Source organism: Cebus imitator, unplaced genomic scaffold (assembly GCF_001604975.1).
Source record: "Cebus imitator isolate Cc_AM_T3 unplaced genomic scaffold, Cebus_imitator-1.0 Scaffold397, whole genome shotgun sequence".
Taxonomy (NCBI): Eukaryota; Metazoa; Chordata; class Mammalia; order Primates; family Cebidae; genus Cebus; species Cebus imitator.
In genome coordinates this window covers 414027-436558 of record NW_016107712.1, presented here as the reverse complement: position 1 = coordinate 436558, position 22532 = coordinate 414027, and the positions used below count along the sequence as shown (strand labels likewise).

General features: G+C 36.7%; 1 protein-coding gene across 6 annotated transcripts in view; it reads right to left on the bottom strand.

Moving 5' to 3' along the window:
- Positions 1-13773: 13773 nt before the first annotated feature.
- The window catches only part of UBE2D3 (ubiquitin conjugating enzyme E2 D3), a 33064-nt gene continuing 24305 nt past the window's right edge, over positions 13774-22532 (bottom strand). For 3 of the 6 annotated variants that reach the window (XM_017508652.2, XM_017508651.2, XM_017508650.2), the window contains exons 5-9: positions 21604-21681; positions 20501-20606; positions 18748-18841; positions 18275-18324; positions 13774-16859 (exon numbers count right to left, since the gene is read on the bottom strand). In XM_017508652.2, coding sequence (XP_017364141.1) covers positions 18276-18324; positions 18748-18841; positions 20501-20606; positions 21604-21681 — 327 coding nt within the window. In that variant the 3' untranslated portion in view covers positions 13774-16859; position 18275. The remainder of the gene's footprint in view (positions 16860-18274; positions 18325-18747; positions 18842-20500; positions 20607-21603; positions 21682-22532) is intronic. The other 3 variants (XM_017508657.2, XM_017508656.2, XM_017508655.2) reach the window with 1 other exon arrangement.

Below are 22532 nucleotides of genomic sequence, written 5' to 3'. Positions count from 1 at the left end.
TTGTGCCACTGCACTGCAGCCTGATAGAGCAAGATTCCATCTCAAAAAAAAAGAAAAAGAAAGAAAAAAGGGGTTATCCAGGCATGGTAGCCCATGCCTGTAGTTGCAACTACTTGGGAAGCTGAGGTGGGAAAATTGCTTGAACCTGGGAGGCAAAGGTTGCAGTGAGCCAAGATTGCACCACTACACTCCAGCTTTAAGTGCATATTACTAAGTGAAAGCAGTCTATTTTGAAGGTCTACATACTATATGACATTCTGGTAAAGGCAAAACTATGGGAGACAGTAAAAACATCAGTGGTTGCCAAAAATTGTAGGGAGGAAGGAATGAATAGGCTGACCACAGAGGATTATTAGGAAAGTACAAATACTCTGTGATACTAGAATGGTGAATACATGTCATTATAATTCGTCTAAATCCGTAGAATTTAAAACACCAAAAGAGAAACTTAATGTAAACTATGGACTTTGGGTGATAATGATATGTCAATGCAGGTTCATAAATTGTGATATATGTCCCGCTCTGGTAATGATGTTGATTGAGGAGCAGGGGGTGGTGGGGGGTGAAGTCTGCATGTGCTGAACAGGGTGTGTACTGGAACTCTGTACTTTCCACTCAGTTTTGCTGGGAATCTGTGATTGCTTCAGAAAATAAAAATCTCCTTAAGCTGATAAGCAACTTCAGCAAAGTCTCAGGATACAAAATCAATGTGCAAAAATCGCAAGCATTTTTACCAACAAGCATTATACACCAACAACAGAGAGCCAAATCCCATTCACAATTGCTACAAAGAGAATAAAATCCTAGGACTACAACTAACGAGGGATGTGAAGGACCTCTTCAAGGAGAACTAAAAGCCACTGCTCAAAGAAATAAGAGAAGACACAAACAGATGGAAAAACATTCCATGCTCATGGTTAGGAAGAATCAATATTGTGAAAATGGCCATACTGCCCAAAGTAATGTATAGATTCAATGCTATTCCCATCAAGCTACCATTGATTTTCTTCACAGAATTGGAAGAAAACACCTTAAACTTCATAGGGAGCCAAAAAAGAGCTTGCATAGCCAAGACAATCCTAAGCAAAATAATCATCATCATCATCATCATCTAGAGGCATCATGCTACCTGACTTCAAATTATACTACAAGGCTACAGTAATCAAAACAGCATGGTACTGGTACCAAAACAGAGATATACACCAATGGAACAGAACAGAGGCCTCAGAAACAAGGCCACACATCTACAACCATCCGCTCTTTGACAAACCTGACAAAAACAAGCAATGGGGAAAGGATTCCCTATTTAATAAATGGTGTTGGGAAAACTGGATAGCCATATGCAGAAAGTTGAATATGGATGCCTTCCTTACACCTTATACAAAAATTAACTCAAGATGGATTAAAGATTTAAACATAAGACCTAACACCATAAAACTCTAGAAGAAAACCTAGGCAATACCATTCAGGACATAGGCATGGGCAAGGACTTCATGACTGAAACACCAAAAGCAATAGCAACAAAAGCCAAAATAGACCAATGGGATCTAATTAAACTTAAGAGCTTTTGCACAGCAAAAGAAAGAATCATTAGAGTGAGCTGGCAACCAACAGCATGGGAAACAATTTTTGCAATCTACCCATCCGACAAAGGGCTAATATCCAGAATCTATGAAGAACTCAGAAAAATTTACAAGAAGAAAACAACCCCATCAAAAAATGGGTGAAGGATATGAACAGATACTTTTCAAAAGAAGACATTATGCAGCCAACAATCTTATGAAAAAAGCACATCATCATGGTCATTAGAGAAATGCAAATCAAAACCACATTGAGATACCACCTCATGCCAGTTAGAATGGTGATCATTAAAAAATCAGGAGACAACAGATGCTGGAGAGGATGTGGAGAAATAGGAATGATTTTACACTATTGGTGGGAGTGTAAATTAGTTCAACCATTGTGGAAGACAGAGTGGTGATTCCTCAAGGACCTAGAACTAGAAATACCATTTGACCCAGCAATCCCATTACTGGGTATATACCCAAAGGATTATAAATCATTCTATTATAAAGACACATGCACCCTTATGTTAATTGTGACACTGTTCACAACAACAAAGACTTGGAACCAATCCAAGTGCCCATCGATGATAGGCTGGATAAAGAAAATGTGGCACATACACACCATAGAATATGATGCCGCCATAAAAAAGGATGAATTCATGTCCTTTGCAGGGACATGGATGAATCTGGAAACCACCATTCTCAGCAAACTGACACAAGAACGGAAAACCAAACACCACATGTTCTCACTCATAAGTGGGAGTTGAACAATGAGGATACGTAGACACAGGGAGGGGAACATCACACATCGAGGCCTTTAAGGGGGTGGGAGTCTAGGGGAGGGATAGCAGGAGGTGGGAGAATTGGGGAGGGATAGCATTAGGAGAAATACCTAATGTAGATGACGGGGTGATGGATGCAGCAAAGCACCATGGCATGTGTATACATATGGAACAAATCTGCACGTTCTGCACATGTACCCCAGAACTTAAAGTATAATAAATGAATTTTTAAAAAAAGAAAAAGAAAATAAAGTCTATTTTTTTAAATGAGCAAACAATTTGGATAAACATTTCTCCAAAGAAAACATATACATGGCTAGTAAGCACATAGAAAAATGCTTTACATTGTTTTTTATTAGGTTCCTTGGTCCATTCGGGCTGCTGTAACAAAATACCATAAACTGGATAGCTTATAAACAAAAGAAATTTATTTCTCATAGTTGTGAAGTGTGGGAAGTCTAAGATCAAGTCACCAGTAGATTCCGTGGGTGGTGAAGGCCCACTTTCTGCTTCATCAATGGCACTTTCTTATGGTGTCCTCACATCGCAGAGGGGACAAAGGAGCACTTCTCAAGTTTCCTTTACAGGGACACTATTCCCATTCATGAGGGCAGAGCCCTCATAACCTAATCATATCTTAAAGGCTCCAACCCCTAATAATATCACCTTGGGCGTTAGAATTTCAACATATTAATATTGGGGTCAGGGAGTGGGATCAGAAACATTCAGATCATAACATTAGGGAAATGCAAATCAAAACCAAAATGACATACCATTTCACACCCACTAGGGTAGCTATAGTAAAAAAATATGGACAATAACAGGTATTTATTTGTGAGGATGTAGAAAAACTAGAATCCTTGTATATCACTGGTGGAAAGGTAAAATGGTATGGCTTCTTGGCAAAAGAGGTCATTGATTCTCCAAAAAATTAAATGTGGAGTTATTATATGACCCTGAACTTTCAATCCTACATATATACCCAAAAGAATTAAACATATGAGTTCACAAGACAAGTTGTACACAGATCTTCATAGCAGTAATTACTTATAACAGCCAAAAAGTAGAAACAGCCCAAATGTCCATCAACTGATTACTGTATAAACAAAATGTGATATATGCATGCAATGAAATATTATTCAGCCATAAAAAGAAATAGAATGCTGATAATGACATCATATTGTATGATTCCATTTATAGGAAATGTACAGAATAAGCAAATCCATAGAAACAGAAAAGAGGTAAGCGCTTGCCAGTGGTTGGACAGGGGAGGAATGGGAGTGATTGCTAATTGGTAACGGTGTTTTTAATGTGATGAAATGTTTTGGAAAGAGACATTGGAGATGATTGCCCAATCTTGTGAATATATTAACATCAACTGAATTGTACCCTTTAAAATGGTAGACTTCATGGTATGTGAATTATATCTCAATTTGAAAAAATTATTTTAAGGTACAAGTAAGGTATATTTCAGGAATCCCTTTATGTCTTAAAATGAATTTATTTTGACACTATACTTTGTTGATAGTTTAACTGAGTATATAATTCTGGTCCAAAAGGAATTTTTTGTTTAATCTTGAAGGTCTTTACCCTACCGTATTCTAGTTTTAATTATGGCTGATGAGATGTCTGATTTTTTTCCCTTTCTTTATTTGCTTATTTTTCTTTCTTTCCTTCCTTCTTTTTTCTTTTTTTAAGAACTCGAAATTTTTCCTAGAAACTTTTAGAGTGTCTTCTTTGTTTTTCTGAATCTCAAAGTTATGATTCTGACAGTGAGTGTAAGGTAGGAAGGGAAATAATTGATCTTTATCAACATGAATATTGCTTCTCTGTTCAACTTCTAAAAATGTTGTCTTTTAAAATTTATTTTTATTGAGGAATAGTTTACATTGAAATTCACACACCTTAAGTGTACAGTTTGATGAGTTTTAACAAATGTACATACTTGTGTAACTACCGTTTCATGCACTTTTTGGTCATTTGTATTTTTTTTTTCTTTTCTAAAATGTTTGCTTAAGTCTCTTTCTCATTTCAGTGAGATCCAATGTGTCAATTTTTTCTTTTACAGACTGTGTAAGAGGAAAACGGATGGCACATCTAAGAATTCTTTGCTAGTCCTAAGTCCTGAAATTTCTTTTAATTTTTCCTAAATATTTTATGGTTTTATATTTTACGTATAAGTTCATGATATCATTTGAGTGAATTTTTGCATAAAGTATGAGTTTTGAGCTCCTTTTTTTTGCTTATAAATGTTTCTTTGCCAAATTTTAAAACTGAGTTATCTTTATTATTGAGTTGTAAGAATTCTTTACATTCCCAAGATACACATCTTTTGTCAGATGTATGTATTACAAATATTTTCTTTTGGTCCTGGCTTGTTTATTCATTTGCTTAACGATGTCTCTTCTCATTTTACATTTTGATGAAATCCAATTTGTTAGTTTTTTTAAGGTCGGTACTTTTTGGCCCCATGGAAAAAATCTTTGCCAACCCCACAGTCATGAAGATATTCTTCTGTTTCTTTTTTCTAGAAGGCTTATAGTTTTAGCTTTTAAGTCCATGATGCATCTCAAAATTAGTTTTTGTGTAGCATGAGGTAAGTATTAAGACTAATCTTTTTCCATATGTTCATCTAGTTTTTCCAGCACCATTTACTGAAAAGATTTTTCTTTCCTATATAATTTCCTATAGTAGAATTAAGACTAATCTGGCTATGTACTTGTTTAGGTTGCCCTTGCATTCCTGTTAGGTTGGGATGGTGACCACTGGTATGCCTCAGTATTAAAAGTATTAAACCCCTGCTGCCCCATGTCATTGGCTACTTGCACATAATCATCTTTTACATCTTCAAGGCTCTGGTTTTTCTTCTCTCTTCTTCACAATTTGGGTAATAGTCATCTTTGCAGCTGTCAGATTCCTAGCTATTCATATTCAGAAGTATCTTGATGAGATGGGGTACTTCGTTGACCTCTCTCGCAGGCAGGAACTGGAGCGGCTCGTTCTACTCAGCCCGCAGCTGGCCACCCCTTGCACGAGGGAGCGTGAGAACAAGCAAGTGCAGGAACTGAAGCCAACAAACACGAACTGCCAGGTCGCTCAGCTCTGTTGGGAGCAAGCTCTGTGCCGGCTCGCAGCAGCGTCCAAGCGTGTTGTGACCAATGCTCTTTCGGCTCTGCTGTCCAGGAACAGGCAAGTACCAACCAGCTCACTGGAAGGTCACGGTGGCAGCCCCTGACCTCTCGGCACCCGGATTCCTGTCCGGCATCCAGGAAGAATCAGGTCACACAAACTGTCTGAAAGGTGATGAATGCGGAAGACTTTATTGAGCGGCGAGAGGCTCTCAGCGGAAAGGGAGACTTGAAAGGGGACGGGAAAGTGATCTTTCCCTGAAGCCCGGCTGCCCATCTCTGAAGTCTCAATGTCTGAAGTTAGCCACGTCTATCCATAGTCTCCAACGCTCAGCCGCTTGTGTTGCTCTGCCAGCCGTAGTCTTCTATGGGCACAGGATAGGGGCATGGCAGGCCAAAAAGGTAACATTTGGGCGGAAACACGGGGTCAGCTCTTTTCACTTGGAGCTGCGGTTCCAGCCTTATGGGTGGGGTTTGGCTGGGAGCCCAGCCCTCCTGTATCATTTACAGCCAAGTTTCAGATGAGAAAAGCTGCTTCCTTCACTCACTCCCCTTTCTAAACTTTATTACTTCCTTAAATGCATTAGAAATCTGTGTCTGTGTTTTTCAAGGTCTTACACAAAGATATTACTCCAATTATCATATGATTTTCATTAGGAACTCAATCTTTTGGCACCTAAGCATTAATCAGGTTAGCCAAGTTGTTCCTTCCAAGGAGGGTTCAGAGAGGGTACAGGTCACAGCCATAAAAAAGGGAAGAGGCAGACCGAAGCTGGTATGTGATCCAGGCTGCTTTCTCCTTCTTTTGTTCGGTTATCATTTGCAGGTAAGTTTATCCTGACATTCTGGAAAACATAATTCTGGTTGACTTCATGAGTGGCATGATGCTAATATGACTTATGAGCAAGAAGTGGCAAATACCCTGCATGTCCAAGTACATGGTAAGAAATAATTCCAGAGATTCAGAGGCCTACCATATTGTTGAAATTTTGAAGAATCCAGCAATCCAGTGCATGTGTTATAAGGTAAACACAGGTGGAAGAATATTGTGCCGTCTATGATAAAGAGGCATAGGCCAGGCATGGTGGCTCGCGCCTGAAATCCCAGCACTTTGGGAGGCCAAGGCTGGAGGATCACTTGAGCCTAGGTGTTCGAGACTAGCCTGGGCAACATGGCAAAATCCTGTCTCCACAAAAAATACAAAAATTAGCCAGGCATAGTGGTATGCACCTGTAATCCTAGATACTTAGGAGGCTGAGGTGGGAGAATTGAGCCTGGGAAAAGTAGACTGCAGTGAGCTGTGATTGCACTTGCACTCCAGCCTGGGTGACAAACCAAGACCCCATCTCAAAAAAAGAATGAAGGGGAAGAAGGGAAGGGAAGGGAGGGAAAGGAAGGAAAAAGAAGGGAATGGGAGGCGAGAAAAATGGGGAGGGGGGGAAGGAAGGGAAAGAAAGGAAAAGAAAGATGCATAATGCTTTCTGTGTTTCTTTGGATTTTGGAGAAGGCATATACTATATTTGGAAATACTTCTCTTACCCACTGGGTACCTGAAAGGCTGCCAGCTTTGAGTGTGGACCAGAACTACAAACAGGTAAAGACAATCATGCAAGCAGTTCAAACGCTTGTGTCATGACATCAAGCAGATCTGATACTGCTGGAGATAATCCTGACCCTGAAACTGTTGACTATGCTAGGTTAGAAGGTATAGAGTTCCACCCAATTAGAGGTTATGACTAATAAATGGAGTCACTTTGGATTACTCATTCTACTGAGCAAGCAGATGGAAAAATGGAGTTAATGCACTGGCCTGGGTAATGAACTCTGATTACCAAGTGGAACTGGAGTTGCTACTACCTAATGAAGGCAGGGAGGATTGTCTGGAACCCAAGGAAGTCAGTGGAGCATCTCTTACCATTTCCATGGCCAGTGTTAACTGTCATCGGGAAATTACATTAACCACAATCCAAGACAACCCACCATGACAAGAGCCTCAGTACCTCTAGAACACAGGCCTACCTCAATCCGTCCCATTGTGATTTTGGCTCCTATTATCACTTCCAATCTCAGATGAAGTTCTATGCCACAGCAAATGGGACCAGGCTTTTCACGTTTTTTTTTTTTTTAAAGACAGTCTTGCTCTGTCACCAGGTGCAATATTGGCTCACTGCAACCTACGCCTCCCATGTTCACGTGATTCTCCTGCCTCAGCCTCCCAAGTAGCAGGGACTACAGGTACACACCACCATGCCTAGATAATTTTTGTAATTTTTAGTAGAGACAGGGTTGCATCATGTTGGCCAAGATGGTCTCTATCTCTTGACCTCGTGATATGCCCACCTCGGCCTCCTAAAAGTGCTGGGATTACAGGTGTGAGCCACCACACCCAACTTCATCCTTAAGTTTTAATTAATCTGTTTTCTAAATTCTGGAAGTACCGCTTTTGGTTATTTTTCAAATATGATTGATCATTTTAATAGCCTCTTCCTCTTCATTTTTTTTTTTTTTTTTTTTTGAGACGGAGTTTCGCTCTTGTTACCCAGGCTGGAGTGCAATGGCGCGATCTCGGCTCACCGCAACCTCCGCCTCCTGGGTTCAGGCAATTCTCCTGCCTCAGCCTCCTGAGTAGCTGGGATTACAGGCACGCGCCACCATGCCCAGCTCATTTTTTGTAGTTTTAGTAGAGACGGGGTTTCACCGTGTTGACCAAGATGGTCTCAATCTCTTGACCTTGTGATCCACCCGCCTCGGCCTCCCAAAGTGCTGGGATTACAGGGGTGAGCCACCGCGCCTGGCCATCATTCATATTTTAAACTTATTTTATTTCTACCATAATGATAAAGAGGTAAGATTCTGCAATCTGATTATCTAAATTCCAATCTCTACCATTAAATGAGTAACTCTGGGCAAATCGTAACCTCTTTTCCTCAGGTGCCTCATCTATAAAATAGAGATAATATAAGCATTTAAACAATAAGAGTTTATGAGAATTAAGAGTTAATATGTGTAAAAAATTTAGAAAAGTGCTTGACACCTGGAAGTATATTAAGTGTGGTCATTACTATTTCGCAGCTGATATTTTTTATTAAGGTGAAATTCACATATTATTTTAAAATGTACAATTCAGTGTCATTTCATGTGTTCACAATGTTGTACACCCATAATAACCTCTAGTTCCAAGAGACTGTATAACCATCAAACAGTCACTCCCCATTTCCCCATCTTCCTAGTAGCTGAATGCTTTCTGTCGCTATAGATTTAACTATTCTGGATATTCAAATAAATGAAATTATACAATATGTGACCTTTTATGTTTTGCTTCTTTTAGCATAATGTTTTCAAGGTCCATCCACATTGTATCATGTATCAATACTACCATCTTTCACGTGTCTGAATAATATATCATTGTATGGAATAACCTATTTGTTCATTCATTCATTGTTTCCATCTTTTGGCTATTGTGAATAGTGAGTGCTGTTATAAACATTCATTTACAAACATGTTTGAATACTTTTCAGTTGTTTTGGGTATATAACTAGGAATGACATTGCTGAATCATATAGTAATTCTATGTTCAACTTTTTGGGGGAACTGCCAAACCGCTTTCCACAGAAACTGCACCATCATACATTCCCACCAGCAACATACAGGGTTCCAGGTTCTCAAAATCCTCACCAACACTTTTCTATTTTAAAAATTTATAGCTATCCTACAGAGTAAAAAGTGACATATCATCATGGTTTGAATTTGCATTTATGTAATAATATGTTGAACATTTTTTCACATACTTACTGGCCATTTGTATACCTTCTTTGGGAAAATGTTTAAATCTTTTGTCTGCTTTTAAATAGGATTGTCTTCTTGTTGAGTTTTTTTTAAATATATTCTGAATACTAGACCCTAATCAGATGATTTGAAAATAATTTTCCATTCTGTAGGTTGTCCTTTCACTTTTATAATGTCTTTCAATACACAAAAGTTTATAATCTTAAAGTCCAATTTGTTTTTTCTTTGGTTTGTGCTTTTGGTGTCATATTTAAATATTGCCAAATCTAAGAACATAAAGATACACTCTCGTTTTCTTCTAAGTTTTATGGTTTTAGCTCTTCATTTGTAACTTTGATCCTTTTTAATTTTCATATAGAATGTGAGGTAATGGTCCAAATTCATTCTTTTGCATGTAGACATCTGGTTGTTCCTGCGCCATATTGTTAAAGAGGGTATTCTTTCCCCATTGGATGGTCTTGGCATCTTTGTCAAACATAAATTGACCATAAGTGTATGGGCTTATTTCTGGACTCTCAATTCTATTCCATGAGTCTATGTGCTCCTGTGTATGCTATTTTGATTAGTGTAGCTTTGTATTAAGTTTCAAAATAGGGAAGTATGAGTCCCTTCATTGTTTTTAAAGATTGTTTAGCTCTTTGATGTCCTTTGCAATTCCATATGAATTTTTAAATTTTGTCATTTCTGCAAGACAGTCATTGAAATTTTGATAGGGATTGCACTGAATGTATAGATTGCTTTGAGAATTACTGTCGTTTCAGCATATTAAATCTTCTAATCCATGAACACAGGATATCTTTTCATTTATTCAGGACTTCTCTTTAAAAAAGTTTGATAGTTTTCAGTGTACATATTTTGCACTTCCTTACATTTTTTTTTTTTTAAATAAAAAAAGTCCCACTCTGTCACCCAGGCTGGAGTGCTGTGACATGATCTTGGCTTACTGCAACCTCCACCTCCCAGGTTTAAGCGATCCTCCTGGCTCAGCCTCCTAAGTAACTGGGACTATAGGCATGCATCACCACAGCCATTTGTTTTTTTTAAAGTGGTAACGTGGTTTCACTAAGTTGGCCAGGCTGGTCTCAAACTGCTGACCTCAAGTCATCTGCCAGCCTCAGCTTCCCAAAGTGCTGGGATTATAGGTGAGCCTCTGCACTGGGCCCCAGTTTTTTTTTTTTTTTTTTTTTTGGATGCTATTGTACAAGCAATTTTCTTAACCTTATTTACAGATTACTTACAATCGGTAATCATTTAAAGAAATACAGCTGATTTCTGTGTCAATCTCGTATCCTACAAGTTTGCCGAATTCTTTTATTAGCTCTAAGTGGTTTCTATTAATTCTTCAGGATTTTCCATATACAAGACAATGTCACTTATTAATATAGTTTTACTGATTCCTTTCCAATTTGACTAATTTTAATATCAATATTTTAAAAATAAACTTTTTTCTTGCAAATTGCTTGGCAACTCATGAAGATCTATGTTCCCTTGTATTTTCTCTTGCTGATATTTAAATGTGAGCTATTACGGAATTCCTAGCGTTTGCTTTTGCCAGTAGCTGACTGTTCTACTAATTTGGAATCACTTTAAAAATTAAATCCTGTTTGCATTTTCTGGGACCACAGAAGGCAGCAAATCTTCACAAAGCCCAAACTATTATTACAAATAATCAGGATATTCTCCTGCCAGAGATCACCAGTTTCAAGATAGGCAGAGTCCTAATTGTACTAGGAATGGGTTTCTCCTATTTGACACCACTTGTGGATGCATCCTGGGCTTTGCCAGAGCCATGGAAATTAAAGATCAGCTGGGCATAGAGGTTTGTGCCTGTAAGCCAAGCACTTTGGGAGGCCGTGACAAATGGACTGCTTGAGCCCAGAAGTTCAAGACCAGCCTGGGTAATGTGATGAGTAGGCCCAACTACTCAGGAGGCTGAGGTGGGAGGATCGCTTGAGTCCAGGAGGTTGAGGGCTGTACCACTGCACTCCAGCCTGGGTGACAGAGCAAGACCACATCTCTAACAAAAAAAGAAAAAAAAAATGAAAGGTCAATCAAGTTCACTTGAGGTACTTCAAGTGTTTTCAAAATGCAGGCTGGTTCTCGGTTTGTTCTATTTTCCTCTTTGGGTTCCTGGTTTCAGTCTGAGAGCATTCTTTCCTTTGATAGAACATTGACACACTGGAAAAAAAAAAGTTCTTCCCCCAGCAAGCAGATGCTTTTTCACAGGATTGATCAAGGTAATCATCCAGACTGACAGAATCTGAACTGCATTACTTTAGTTACAGTAGTTAGAAAGTAAATAAGGTCTGATTAACAACTTTTTAATAGTATATTAGTTATTTTTGTTCTTTGGGAGTTAGAGATGAAGCAAGCAAAAGCACATTTGACAGACTACCCCTTGACTCAGTCATTTTTGTATTATCTGTCATAAAATGTGCTGAGTAGGCATCTAGTCATTGATAAATAAGAGAAAATCTGTTGTCATAGAACTGGGGGGGGGGGGGCTTAAACAATCACTGCCTGTAAGACAAATACTGAATATGCCATGATGTACTCCACAGCGGTGGTGCCACGTTGGCATATTATATAGAATAGTCAAGAAAAACTATTCTGAAAAGGTATTTAAATAGAGACCTACTTAGGGAAAAGGAAGCTGTATGGTATGTGGGGTAAGATCATCCTAAAGGTAAGAAACAGCGTAAACAAGGGAAGAGTCCACTGTATGCAACTCTCAGCAATCCTGTGTCACTAAGCTGAGGGAGCTGGAATGGTGGTGAGGCAAGCAAGCAATCAGGGATGAAGCCGAGGTAAAGGTGGTGAAGAAAGTTATCTACAGCCTTGTAGATTAATACTTTGTCTTTTTACTCCGAATGAGATGGGAAACCATTCGGTTTGGAGGAAAGCAATGACATGGTCTGATATGGTTTAAAGGGGTTGAGCATGTGGGGCAGACAGATTAGTGTAACGTGGGCGATCACTCAGGAAGGACACTGCAATAGTCCAAGTAAGAAATGATACAGCTTTAGATAATGGTGGTAGCAGTGAATATGGCAAACGGGCAGATTTTAAAGGCTGCTGTTAATTCTGATTGAAGGTGGAATGTGAGAAATCAAAGTTGGTGCCCAGGTTTTAAGCCAGTGCAACTCAATGTTGACATTTACTGAGGCTGGGCTAAGAGTGTATGTGTTATCTATGTGTCTGTGTAGACATAGGGCCAGTTTTAGACATTTTAAAATATGCCCTTTAGATTGTTATGTGGATAATGAATAACAGCTATATGGGAGCTCTGAAGAAATAGCTAGGTGGTTAGTAAATGATGGTGGTTAACTGGGCTCTTAAGCCAGTATGGCATAAAGGGTCATTGTTCAGCCTTGACACTATTCAAATGTGATTAGTCAGAAGTACATAAAAATGAAAATTTTGTAAACATTTTTTTATAATACAGAAAAGAGGGTTCTTAAAATTTCATTCATAAGCAGTTTGGAAAGAGACAGAAAACTGATAGTGAGACTTTAGCGGAAGCATCCCAAGTAAAAGAAGAATTGTCAGAAACATCTTATATACCTGAAACATAAAATTTTTCAGAACCAAGGCCAGAAATGAGCAAGTAGTTAGAAGGTAGGAAGAAACAACACAATGTAGTAATAATTTCCAGGGACTTAGACATTTAGCTAACTTCAATATATTTCTAGACTTTAAGATGGTTCCTCCATTTTTTTGGGGGGTGGGGGTGAGGCACTGTAATAGTTTAGAGCCATTTCCAAATACCTTTAACCGTTTATTTTTCCATTACACTGGGACAGCACAAGAAGTTTTAATAGCCGCCTTAGGGTACATTTAATATCTGTCAAACACTGCAAACATCCTTAACATGGCATCATTTCCACTTGGGGTAAAAAATTGCCTACTGTCAGGCCACACAATGGGATCTGGGTTCAAATTTGTTCCATACCTAGGTTGATTGCTTTTAAATACTTGATGACTGGTTGAATTCTATGCCGGTATGATTATTCAAATTAGTCAACTGTAGGACGTTAATGTGTTTTAATATTCCAAGTGTAAATGTGGAAATCAACATACTGTATTACAATTCAAAGTATTTGGAAACTGTCAGGCATCAGAAATGTAATATTTAGACAAAAGCAATTCTCTATTGCCTGAAACAGCTATAAAAATAGCTACAGGGTCAAAGGATTACTGGTGTAGTCTGTTACAAGGGAGTGCTAGGAACAGACTTCTGAAAATGGTCCTCAATCTTCACCATTCATCAGAATCACCTGGAGGTGACTGGGCTCCAAGCCACAGTTTGATTCAGGACCTGGGTGGGGCCTGACAATTTATATTACAATGAATTTCCCAAATGATGCTGAGATTGTTATCTCAAGAGTTACATTTCGAGAACCACCACCTTAACTCTTCATAAACTGTATAAAATTCAAAATCGAGCTCACACACAACATTAAGCTCAAGTATGGATTTCATATTAGCTGGAATTACTGAGTAAGACCAAAGTGTCTTTAAACACAGACTTTAATGGTAACAATTCCTTTAAGCTCAATTAACTTTAGCTATTACAAGTCTTATGCAGATGTCACTATTAGACAATATTTAGTGACTTGCACTGGGTTCCTCATAAAAGACAAATTCACTTGAAAGTGTAATCAACAATCATTAACAGTTTTGTTATGCCAACACAAAACATGGCTAATTTGAGTTACCCCCCCCCAAATCACTAACACAGCATGATCAGTACCTTAAGTATACTTCAACTAAGCCATTAAAAAAAAAAAAAAAAAAAAAAAAAAAAAAAAGAGTGAGTGTTTCACTACCCCTGAGACCACTAGTTAACTGTGGTTCATACTTTAAAATGTGAGTACACCCACACAAGAAAGCAAACTAATCAGTTTTAAAAAATCTGATTATCACATTGCAAACTCGCCCAGGAAAATCAAATTATTGAGTCACTTAAAATGTAAATTTACCATTAACAGGCCAACTGGACCCTAATTCTTAGAGGTTTATGCATTAAAAGATTTAGGAAATATAGACATAGCCAAAACTGATTCTAATACTCAGTTGAGTCCTACACATGGCACTAGTAATGTCAAATTGCTGGATGGGGTGGGGGAAACAGGGCAAATTCTTAGATTCTTTTGAAGATTTCATTGTACATGATCTCATGTCCAGTGTCCATACATTCAAAAATGTTGGTTTTCCAGGTACTTTACTGTTCTTTTAAACCTGGAGAAGCCTCTATGGCTTATTCCCTTAGAAGCAACAAATGAAATGATGTATAAAGCATCAAGTCAAAGATACAGAGAACTGGACACATCTACGAATTGTTATGACAATCAAAGAAGTCATCTCTGTAAATACCTAAGGGTGGTCTAAGGCTAAAAAGGTCAATCTGAAAGCCAATGAGGGATCCACTGTGTTTCATAAAAGTGTTTTATTCATGTTTGGCTTTCAAGAAGTGATATGCCTACTAAAGCTGTTATTTTGAGAGTATATGCATCTCAGAAGTAATTTTGAAAATAGAGCCAAAGAGCAGTTTTTCTTACCTTGTGGAGCAGAATTAACTAATTTCTCATTCATAATTTGAATCCAAAAAAGTTAAGCAGTATGACATCTACCTTGAAGGAGCCATTTTAAGCAAAAGACAAATGAAAAAATTCACTCATTGGAAAAACTGCGTAACTGTTTTTTTCCCAATGAAATGATTACAGAATTAACAAAGCCAGAACATCTTCAGAAGGCATGCATTTCACTTCCAGTTTAGAGAAGAACCTTAAGTCAATAAATCATGTCCAAACTACATATTAAAATGTTTATAAAAATTAAGTTTTAACATTTATTTCTAGCTTTCCACATCTGTGTGCAGACAAGGAGTAAGATTGCACATTAAGTGTAAGCAGTGCAAAAACGTGGAAATGGAGGAGTCACAGATGTGCTAGAACTTCAAGAAATAAAGCAGTGGACAAATCAAAATAACCAGGAAAAATGTAAAACTATGGGGTCAGAATTAGGAAAGGTGAAGAATGGTAATGCCCTTGTTACTACAGAAGTTAAATTAGTAGCACAGATAGCACTTGTCAAACAAAAAACAATCCAATAGCATTGACTTTTATTCATTCATGTTAAGTCACCTGAAATGATATCTGTTGCATTTAAATGCTCATTAATGTAAATGGCTGAACAAATCCATTTCAATGGATACTCAATATCCCACATAGATAAGTCACTTCAACACAGCCTCATGACAACTCCCACACCAAAACAGTACTTTATTTTGTAAATTTTGACCCATCATTACTCCCATATTATGTTTTTTTTCAGCTGTCAAGTGTACAAGGTGAAGAGAAATTTCAGTTAGACAGGGGCTGCACCTGGAAAATAAATTTTTTAAACTCCATAAACACATTTCAAAACTGCTGGGTCCCAAAAGTCCATCTATGAACTCTAGGGCTGCCAGTATCTTGTGCAGCACATTAAAGCTACACTATCCAAATAGCTTATTAATTCTGCATAAATCAGGTCAAGCAATGTGTCAACCTGTAACAGACTGTGCACTTTAACTGAACATGGCAAAATATTCACTCTTTTGAACTTTACATCATCATTTGATGTCAAACAATGAAGCAAATCCCAACAGTATATACAAAAAACAGCTTTGCATTTACAAAAGATTGTTTCCCATACTGATTAATCCAGGCAGCTAACTCATTGGTTTATGCAACTTTATTGAAGAAAAATAAATCAATTACTAGCAGAGCTATTAGTTGATCACTCATCCATTGACAACTTGCATCATTTATTCAGTGCTATATTAAACAGTGTACTGGAAGATAGATTAACTAATAGCTCCAAGCCTCCTAACAATTTAAATGAAAATTACAAAATGTTTGAGACCCTATTTTGGAATACAAAGGGTGTCTGACTTCCAATTTCCATTCTCTGTAGAACAAGAACAGGTCATTCCTTTATTGACATGCATAAAATACATCACATTTTCTGTTCTGCTGATGCTATAAATTCAATACCAATTCTCCAGCCACATCAGTTATGAGCATAAAGTATATCATGTAACCTCAAACCTCTAACAGTGGAAGGCTTAAACAAGAATGGATGCTGCTAGAATAATGCTGTTCCCTTTGATGTGACAACTGAGCATCCATCTCCCTCCCCCTCAGGATGATTTCTTCAGCATGTTAGAGCAGTGAGGAATGGTTTTAGTCTCATAACCAAGTTAGAGTGAAGATATTGGCCACATAATACACATGCTCCATTTTTTTTTTTTTTTAAATTCTGAGTCTTGGGCAACTGTTCTCTTGTAACTACTTTACAGTTTCTAAAAGCAGTTATTGTCCAAAGCTGGAAGAACTTAAGTCTTCTCAGATGAGCATGTGAATGAATGGAGGGAGGTAAACAAAAAATAAAATTAAAAAAAGATGAGGTCTGATAGGGGAGCAGCCGGATAAGAAAATCAAAAAAGGAACAGTAATTTAAAGTTTATTCCAGCTATAATGCAGGTTATTCTGACTTTAAGGTAGCATCACATGGCATACTTCTGAGTCCATTCCCGAGATATTCTGTTGTACCTGTAAATAAAGATGTTATTTTTTAAAAGTTAAAATAAAGTGAAAGAATTCCTAATACTTTAAATGGAAGGGAAAGATTTTCATCTCCAGACCTATTATGAAATCATCTCTAATGACTATGATTAGAATAAAAGCCAACGAAGGAAGAAATAGCATTGGCACTCAAATCAATGTGGGAAATGAGAGCCTGATGCTCTGAAAGCAGTTTTTTAATAAACCTAAGAAAGCAGCACTACAAGTTGGGAGGCTAACAAAAGTCAAAAGACCCTTTCTTTCTACCACCACTGAACGAATACTCTAATTTTTAACATGAAAAAATGTTTACAGCTCATTATGGACATATGTTAAAATAGTGTACAAATTCTATCTATCCACAGACATTTCCAAAGCCAGAACCAGACTTTTACTAAAACAACTTTATCTGAATCCTGGAGTTTGGGAAATTACTTGGTCCTGGATATTGCAAGAAAAAAAATGCCTTTGAGACTTAGGTAGAGACAGAAGGGGAAGATGACATTGGGCAGAATGATAATTTTCAAAAGAGGTGTGTGAGTGGTTGTGTTCATCAGCCCCATCAAGACCTGTTGAGTACAACCAGAGCATCTTTCTTGAAAAAGATCAACAGGTAATTCACACACAAACAAGGTTATTACTCAGGAAGACTACTAACATTGATAAATACTATCAGTTTCCCCTTGGCTTATACTAATGCCATAGACTACTTACCCCAACAAAAATAGTGATAACCTTAAGAAATGAATACATATTAAAGGACACAGGAGAACTTTTATAAATTTACAGTTCAAATATTAATTAACTAGCTTTATTTCAAACCAAAAACCAAATATGGTCCAACAACTTCCCTAAACTTGTAACATATACAAGATCTTTCTACCAATCATGGTTATCTCCTAAGGATACTCTCTCACGAAGCTAGCACTTTAAAACAAAGGCTTTAATCTAGCTAGCATACAGGGAGCCGCAAAGTACAGCTGACACTAATGCATGCTTGTCAGTAATGAACATTTAGTTTAGATGCTTACGCTTAAAAGTGTTTTTCCCTTACATTACTATCTTCTGGCAAAATCTGAACTAAATCACCACATTCCGTATAGTATTGGTACAAAGTCTCAAGCTAAAACTTAAACACCATGGTAGTTTGAAAGAAAAAGATACTAAATTCCCATTTCTTACTAGTGCTATATAACTGCTTTGCCATGCAATACTTTCAAGCAATGATGACTATCAGGTATTTACTTTCACGTTAAACAGAGATCAAGCAGTTAAACGTACACTTTTCAGAAGACTGCCACATCTGTTACCTTTTGTTAGTTAATACAGTGCCTTAATGCATGCAGCACTCAAGTGCTGGCAGTACCATGAATAAGCGCACCATAGAGTGCAGATCCTCTTACCCTACAACATAGCGTATTTCTCTGTCCACTCTCTTGCTAACCTATTGTACCTAATTGAACAAGTATACTTAGCATTAATTATAACATATGAAAGTTATAATGGTTAAACTGAACATAAACATAATTCAAATATTTGAAAAATTTAGACCAAATTTTTACAATAGCACTAACACTTTGGAAAAACATGCTTGGGGTTAAGAAAAATTTGCTTTCTTCCCCAAAATTTGAGAATACAGTAATAAACTGTTTTAACACACTAGGAAAAACGAAAAAACATTTTGGAGGGGGGCATTCACTGTCACATTAACTAAAGCCTAGTAAGTTTTAAATAACCACAGTTCAATAGCTAGCTTTCTGAATATTTTAACTATTATCTTACTAAATATCAAGTCTTCTTGGCATTGTCACAAGCAGAGTATAAGCCTAACTCATTAAGTAACATCACTTTTATAATAACTTTTTAACATACTTACTTATCTCTGTCTGTTTTATAGATCCGTGCAATCTCTGGCACTAGGGGGTCATCTGGGTTTGGATCACATAGCAGTGAACAAATGGATAAAAGAACTGCAAGGAAACAAAAACATCTGTTATCCAGTTTCAGGAGTTTAGAGAAATAAATGTATTTAAAACGCTATTACAAACCTCAATCCTCAAAAGACTTATATTACTTTTTTTTATATTACTCGATGAGACAAAGTTTTACCAGAGATTTTGCTTCATAGAAGACAAGCTACTGGTAAGTAAGAAGAGCTAAAAATGGAGTTTGTGGCATCAAATTCACTGCTGACTAGCTATAAAAATAAAATTTCTAAGATAGGCAACTGATGTCATATTAATATATGTTTTAAATAGGCATAAATGATATTAGAACTTAAGGAGTTTCTTGGTAATCTGGGGGGAGGGGACTTTAGCAAGAATATGCAGGTTAACACTCATGCCGTATTATTCATTGTTAGGCATGAAGAAAAATCCATTCTTTGCCATTGTCTCAGGAGTTTTCTGAGAAAAACTTTGAAGTGCTCCACTGAATGTTTTATCTCCTTGAACTTGTGAGTAAGAAACCATATTCTCAAGAGTACTGGTTAAATACAATGCCAAAATCTCTTTAGTACTAAGTGAGTCATCAGCCCTAGTTCTTCCCTTAACCAGTTCAACACACTGATTTATATGATGTCAAACATTAAGGAACATAGATCTCATTCACTTTGAGTGCCTGTTATGTGCCAGTCACCAGACAAGTATAAAGTACTTTATACTATAAAGACAGCATTGTCACATAAATATTTGTTGACTACAGCAAATTTAACTTCAAAGCCAAATGCAGCAGAGCAAATAAAAAATTACCTAATGGAGGAGACTGGGCTATATAGTAACTCACAGAAAAAAGGTAGCTTCAGTGTTGGCTCCTAGTTTAATAAGTCAGCAAAGTACGGCTGCCAAAAAAGCAAGTTACTTTAATGACAAAACAGTACCAATTCAATCTGCCCTTACAAAAATAGTTTTCAGTGTTACAGTACATTACCAGCAGTGATAGAAAAACTTGGAAGCTGGTATTTAGGTATGGGAGCATATTTTGAAAAGAAATTAGAAAGTATCCAAGAGGGAGAAAAAAAGGTCTAAAAACTCCACCTGGGATATTCGTGCAGAGACTGGACAACCTGTTAGATACAACATAACAGATGCCTATTAACAGTAGGAGACCAGAATTGATCTACAGATATTTCCAAGATTATACATTTTTAGACTGTCATTAGGTAGAAACAACCTATCATGGTTACATAACACATGACTAAAGATTTGTCTAAAAATTAACCCAGGAAAGCAAAATCAGAATTTTCCTACAGTGGAAACCTCAGGATTCAAAATCTTTATTAAGTTTAGGTATATTACACTATTCTTGGTAAAAAGGCAACGAGTGTGACATGTCCATGTGGTTTGAGATTGAAAAATACAGAAGTCTATTAAGATAAATTTTGCTGTTATGAGATGAAGGTAACTCAACAGGCAAATAATGCCTACCCAGCCCAATTTGAATTTTAACCTCTTCTCACAAAGTCTCTTTTATCAATACCACTAAAAGAACACAAATGATAAAAGTAATTTTATTGCTTCCCCATCTCTTACCAGAAAGTTGGAATAAAAATACTCAGATAAGTACATCTAAGAATGAAACTATTAGAAATTGAGAACAGCTTAAGATTATTTCACTGGAAGTATTTTTACCTTTAGAAATTGTTAAAGCAGGCGACCACTGTGATCTTAGAATATCGAGACAAATGCTGCCATTACTGTTAATATTTGGATGATAAATTCTTGTTGTAAATGCAACCTAAAACAGAAACTTTTAGGTATTTTATTCAAATAAAAACAAACATCTTTTAAAGCAAAACTTAAAATAATCAAGCCACAATGTTAAAAATGTCATCTATTAGCAAACAAGTTCCAAATATATAAATTGGTTTCTACAATCTGACCACAACCCCCTGCCCCCCGGCTCCCTCTTATTAAAACAGAAACTTAAACTTCTGGATAAAAATTTCATTACTCTTATGAAGGAAAGATCTCAAGGTTACTTTGGTCCTACTGTGTCATGAATATCAAAGGGTAATTTAAAGGTTTTTAACACATTCATTTAAAAAAGCTCTAAATTTTGAATGTAACCAAAATTTGTAGACCATCTCATTTAAAGTTTCATTAAGTTACATAGGTATGCATGAGTTTGCATTTCCACTGTACATAAAACAAACTTGAATCACAAAAATGGAAACCATCACATTGCACCTGTAACATTACTACAGACTGTTAATAGTGACATGTTTATGTCCTTTGAATATTACCTTCTCTAGTTACTAATATAGGTTGAATTTATGTTAATTACTGAAAAGTAAAGGATAATATGCTTTTAGTATCTACAAACCAATCAACTCACTGCACTAAGCAACTCTTTAAGTTTTCATAAATTTAGTTATGTATATAAAACTATAAGCATAAGTTGTAGCAATATGTGCAAATATAAACTGAAGCTGAACATTTGATGCCTACAAGACAACAAAGCCTATAATCAGAATCTATGTAATAATGGGGTTAAGCTTCTATATAGTCTGAATCTTGCAACATTAAGGAAAAGGCAAACTTTATTCCCATTTACAAAGTTCAAATTGAGGTCTAGCTCTTTAAACCAAAGGTTTAGAGTCAGCATCTGTACATCAGTGCCTCAATTCAACATACACATTTAGCCTAGGCAGAACCCTAACTTTCAAGAATACTCTATTCCTTTGAAATAAAGCATAAATCTATACTAACAGATTTTGACAGTAAATACTTGCCTTAGGTGGTTTGAAGGGGTAGTCTGTAGGAAAATGAATTGTCAAAAAGAATACACCGCCTTGATATGGGCTGTCATTCTGTAAAAGAAAAGTATGCTTAACTCAAATTTAAAATATTAATTGCTAAAAATCCATAACATGTTTCTAAGCGTTTCTCTAGTAATGAATCAAAATTACCTATTTACACTGTAATAAAAATCTAAATTATCCCATGAAAATTTAGTCTATAATAAAAAAAAAAACACTAAAAACTTACTATACAGTAATAAAACCTAATTTAGATTCAATTTTACTTAAGTCACCAGAATGTCTTTTAAAAAAAAGTTATCCAGAAACACAAGTATTCTAGATCTCAATTCTCACAAAGGAAAAAGTACACATAGCAATAAAGCCTACATACAGAATTGTATATCAGAATAATCTGAAAATAAACTTTTACATGTGTAGATTATTTCTTCCAACAGCCAGATGTGTACAAATGGGTTTACAACAGGCCATTCTGCCCACTGGCCAACCAAAATGTTAGCCATTCCAGGTAACGAACACACAACTATGTTCAAGAGAACAGGGAAAAGCTTAAGTTTCTCATTTTAATCAATACCAGAAAATAGATACACTGTCCCTATTTTATGCATGATATAAATGAGGCTTTAAGAACTAACTTAGTCTAGTATACAAATGATAAATGACAGAACCAAGATTCAAACAACAGTCTTTTGAAGACCACTTAATGACAAAAGATACTGACGCCTAGTCAGGAATTTAAAGTTGAAATGTGGAATGCCTAACTGCCTCAGGATATGCAAAGAACCAATCCGAAGGTATGTTTTAAAATTTACATGAATTGGTTTATTACTAACACTCATTCCTCTCCATTAGAAAGGGTATGTATATACAGCTACATGAGCCTTTCACTATGCCCATTCTGG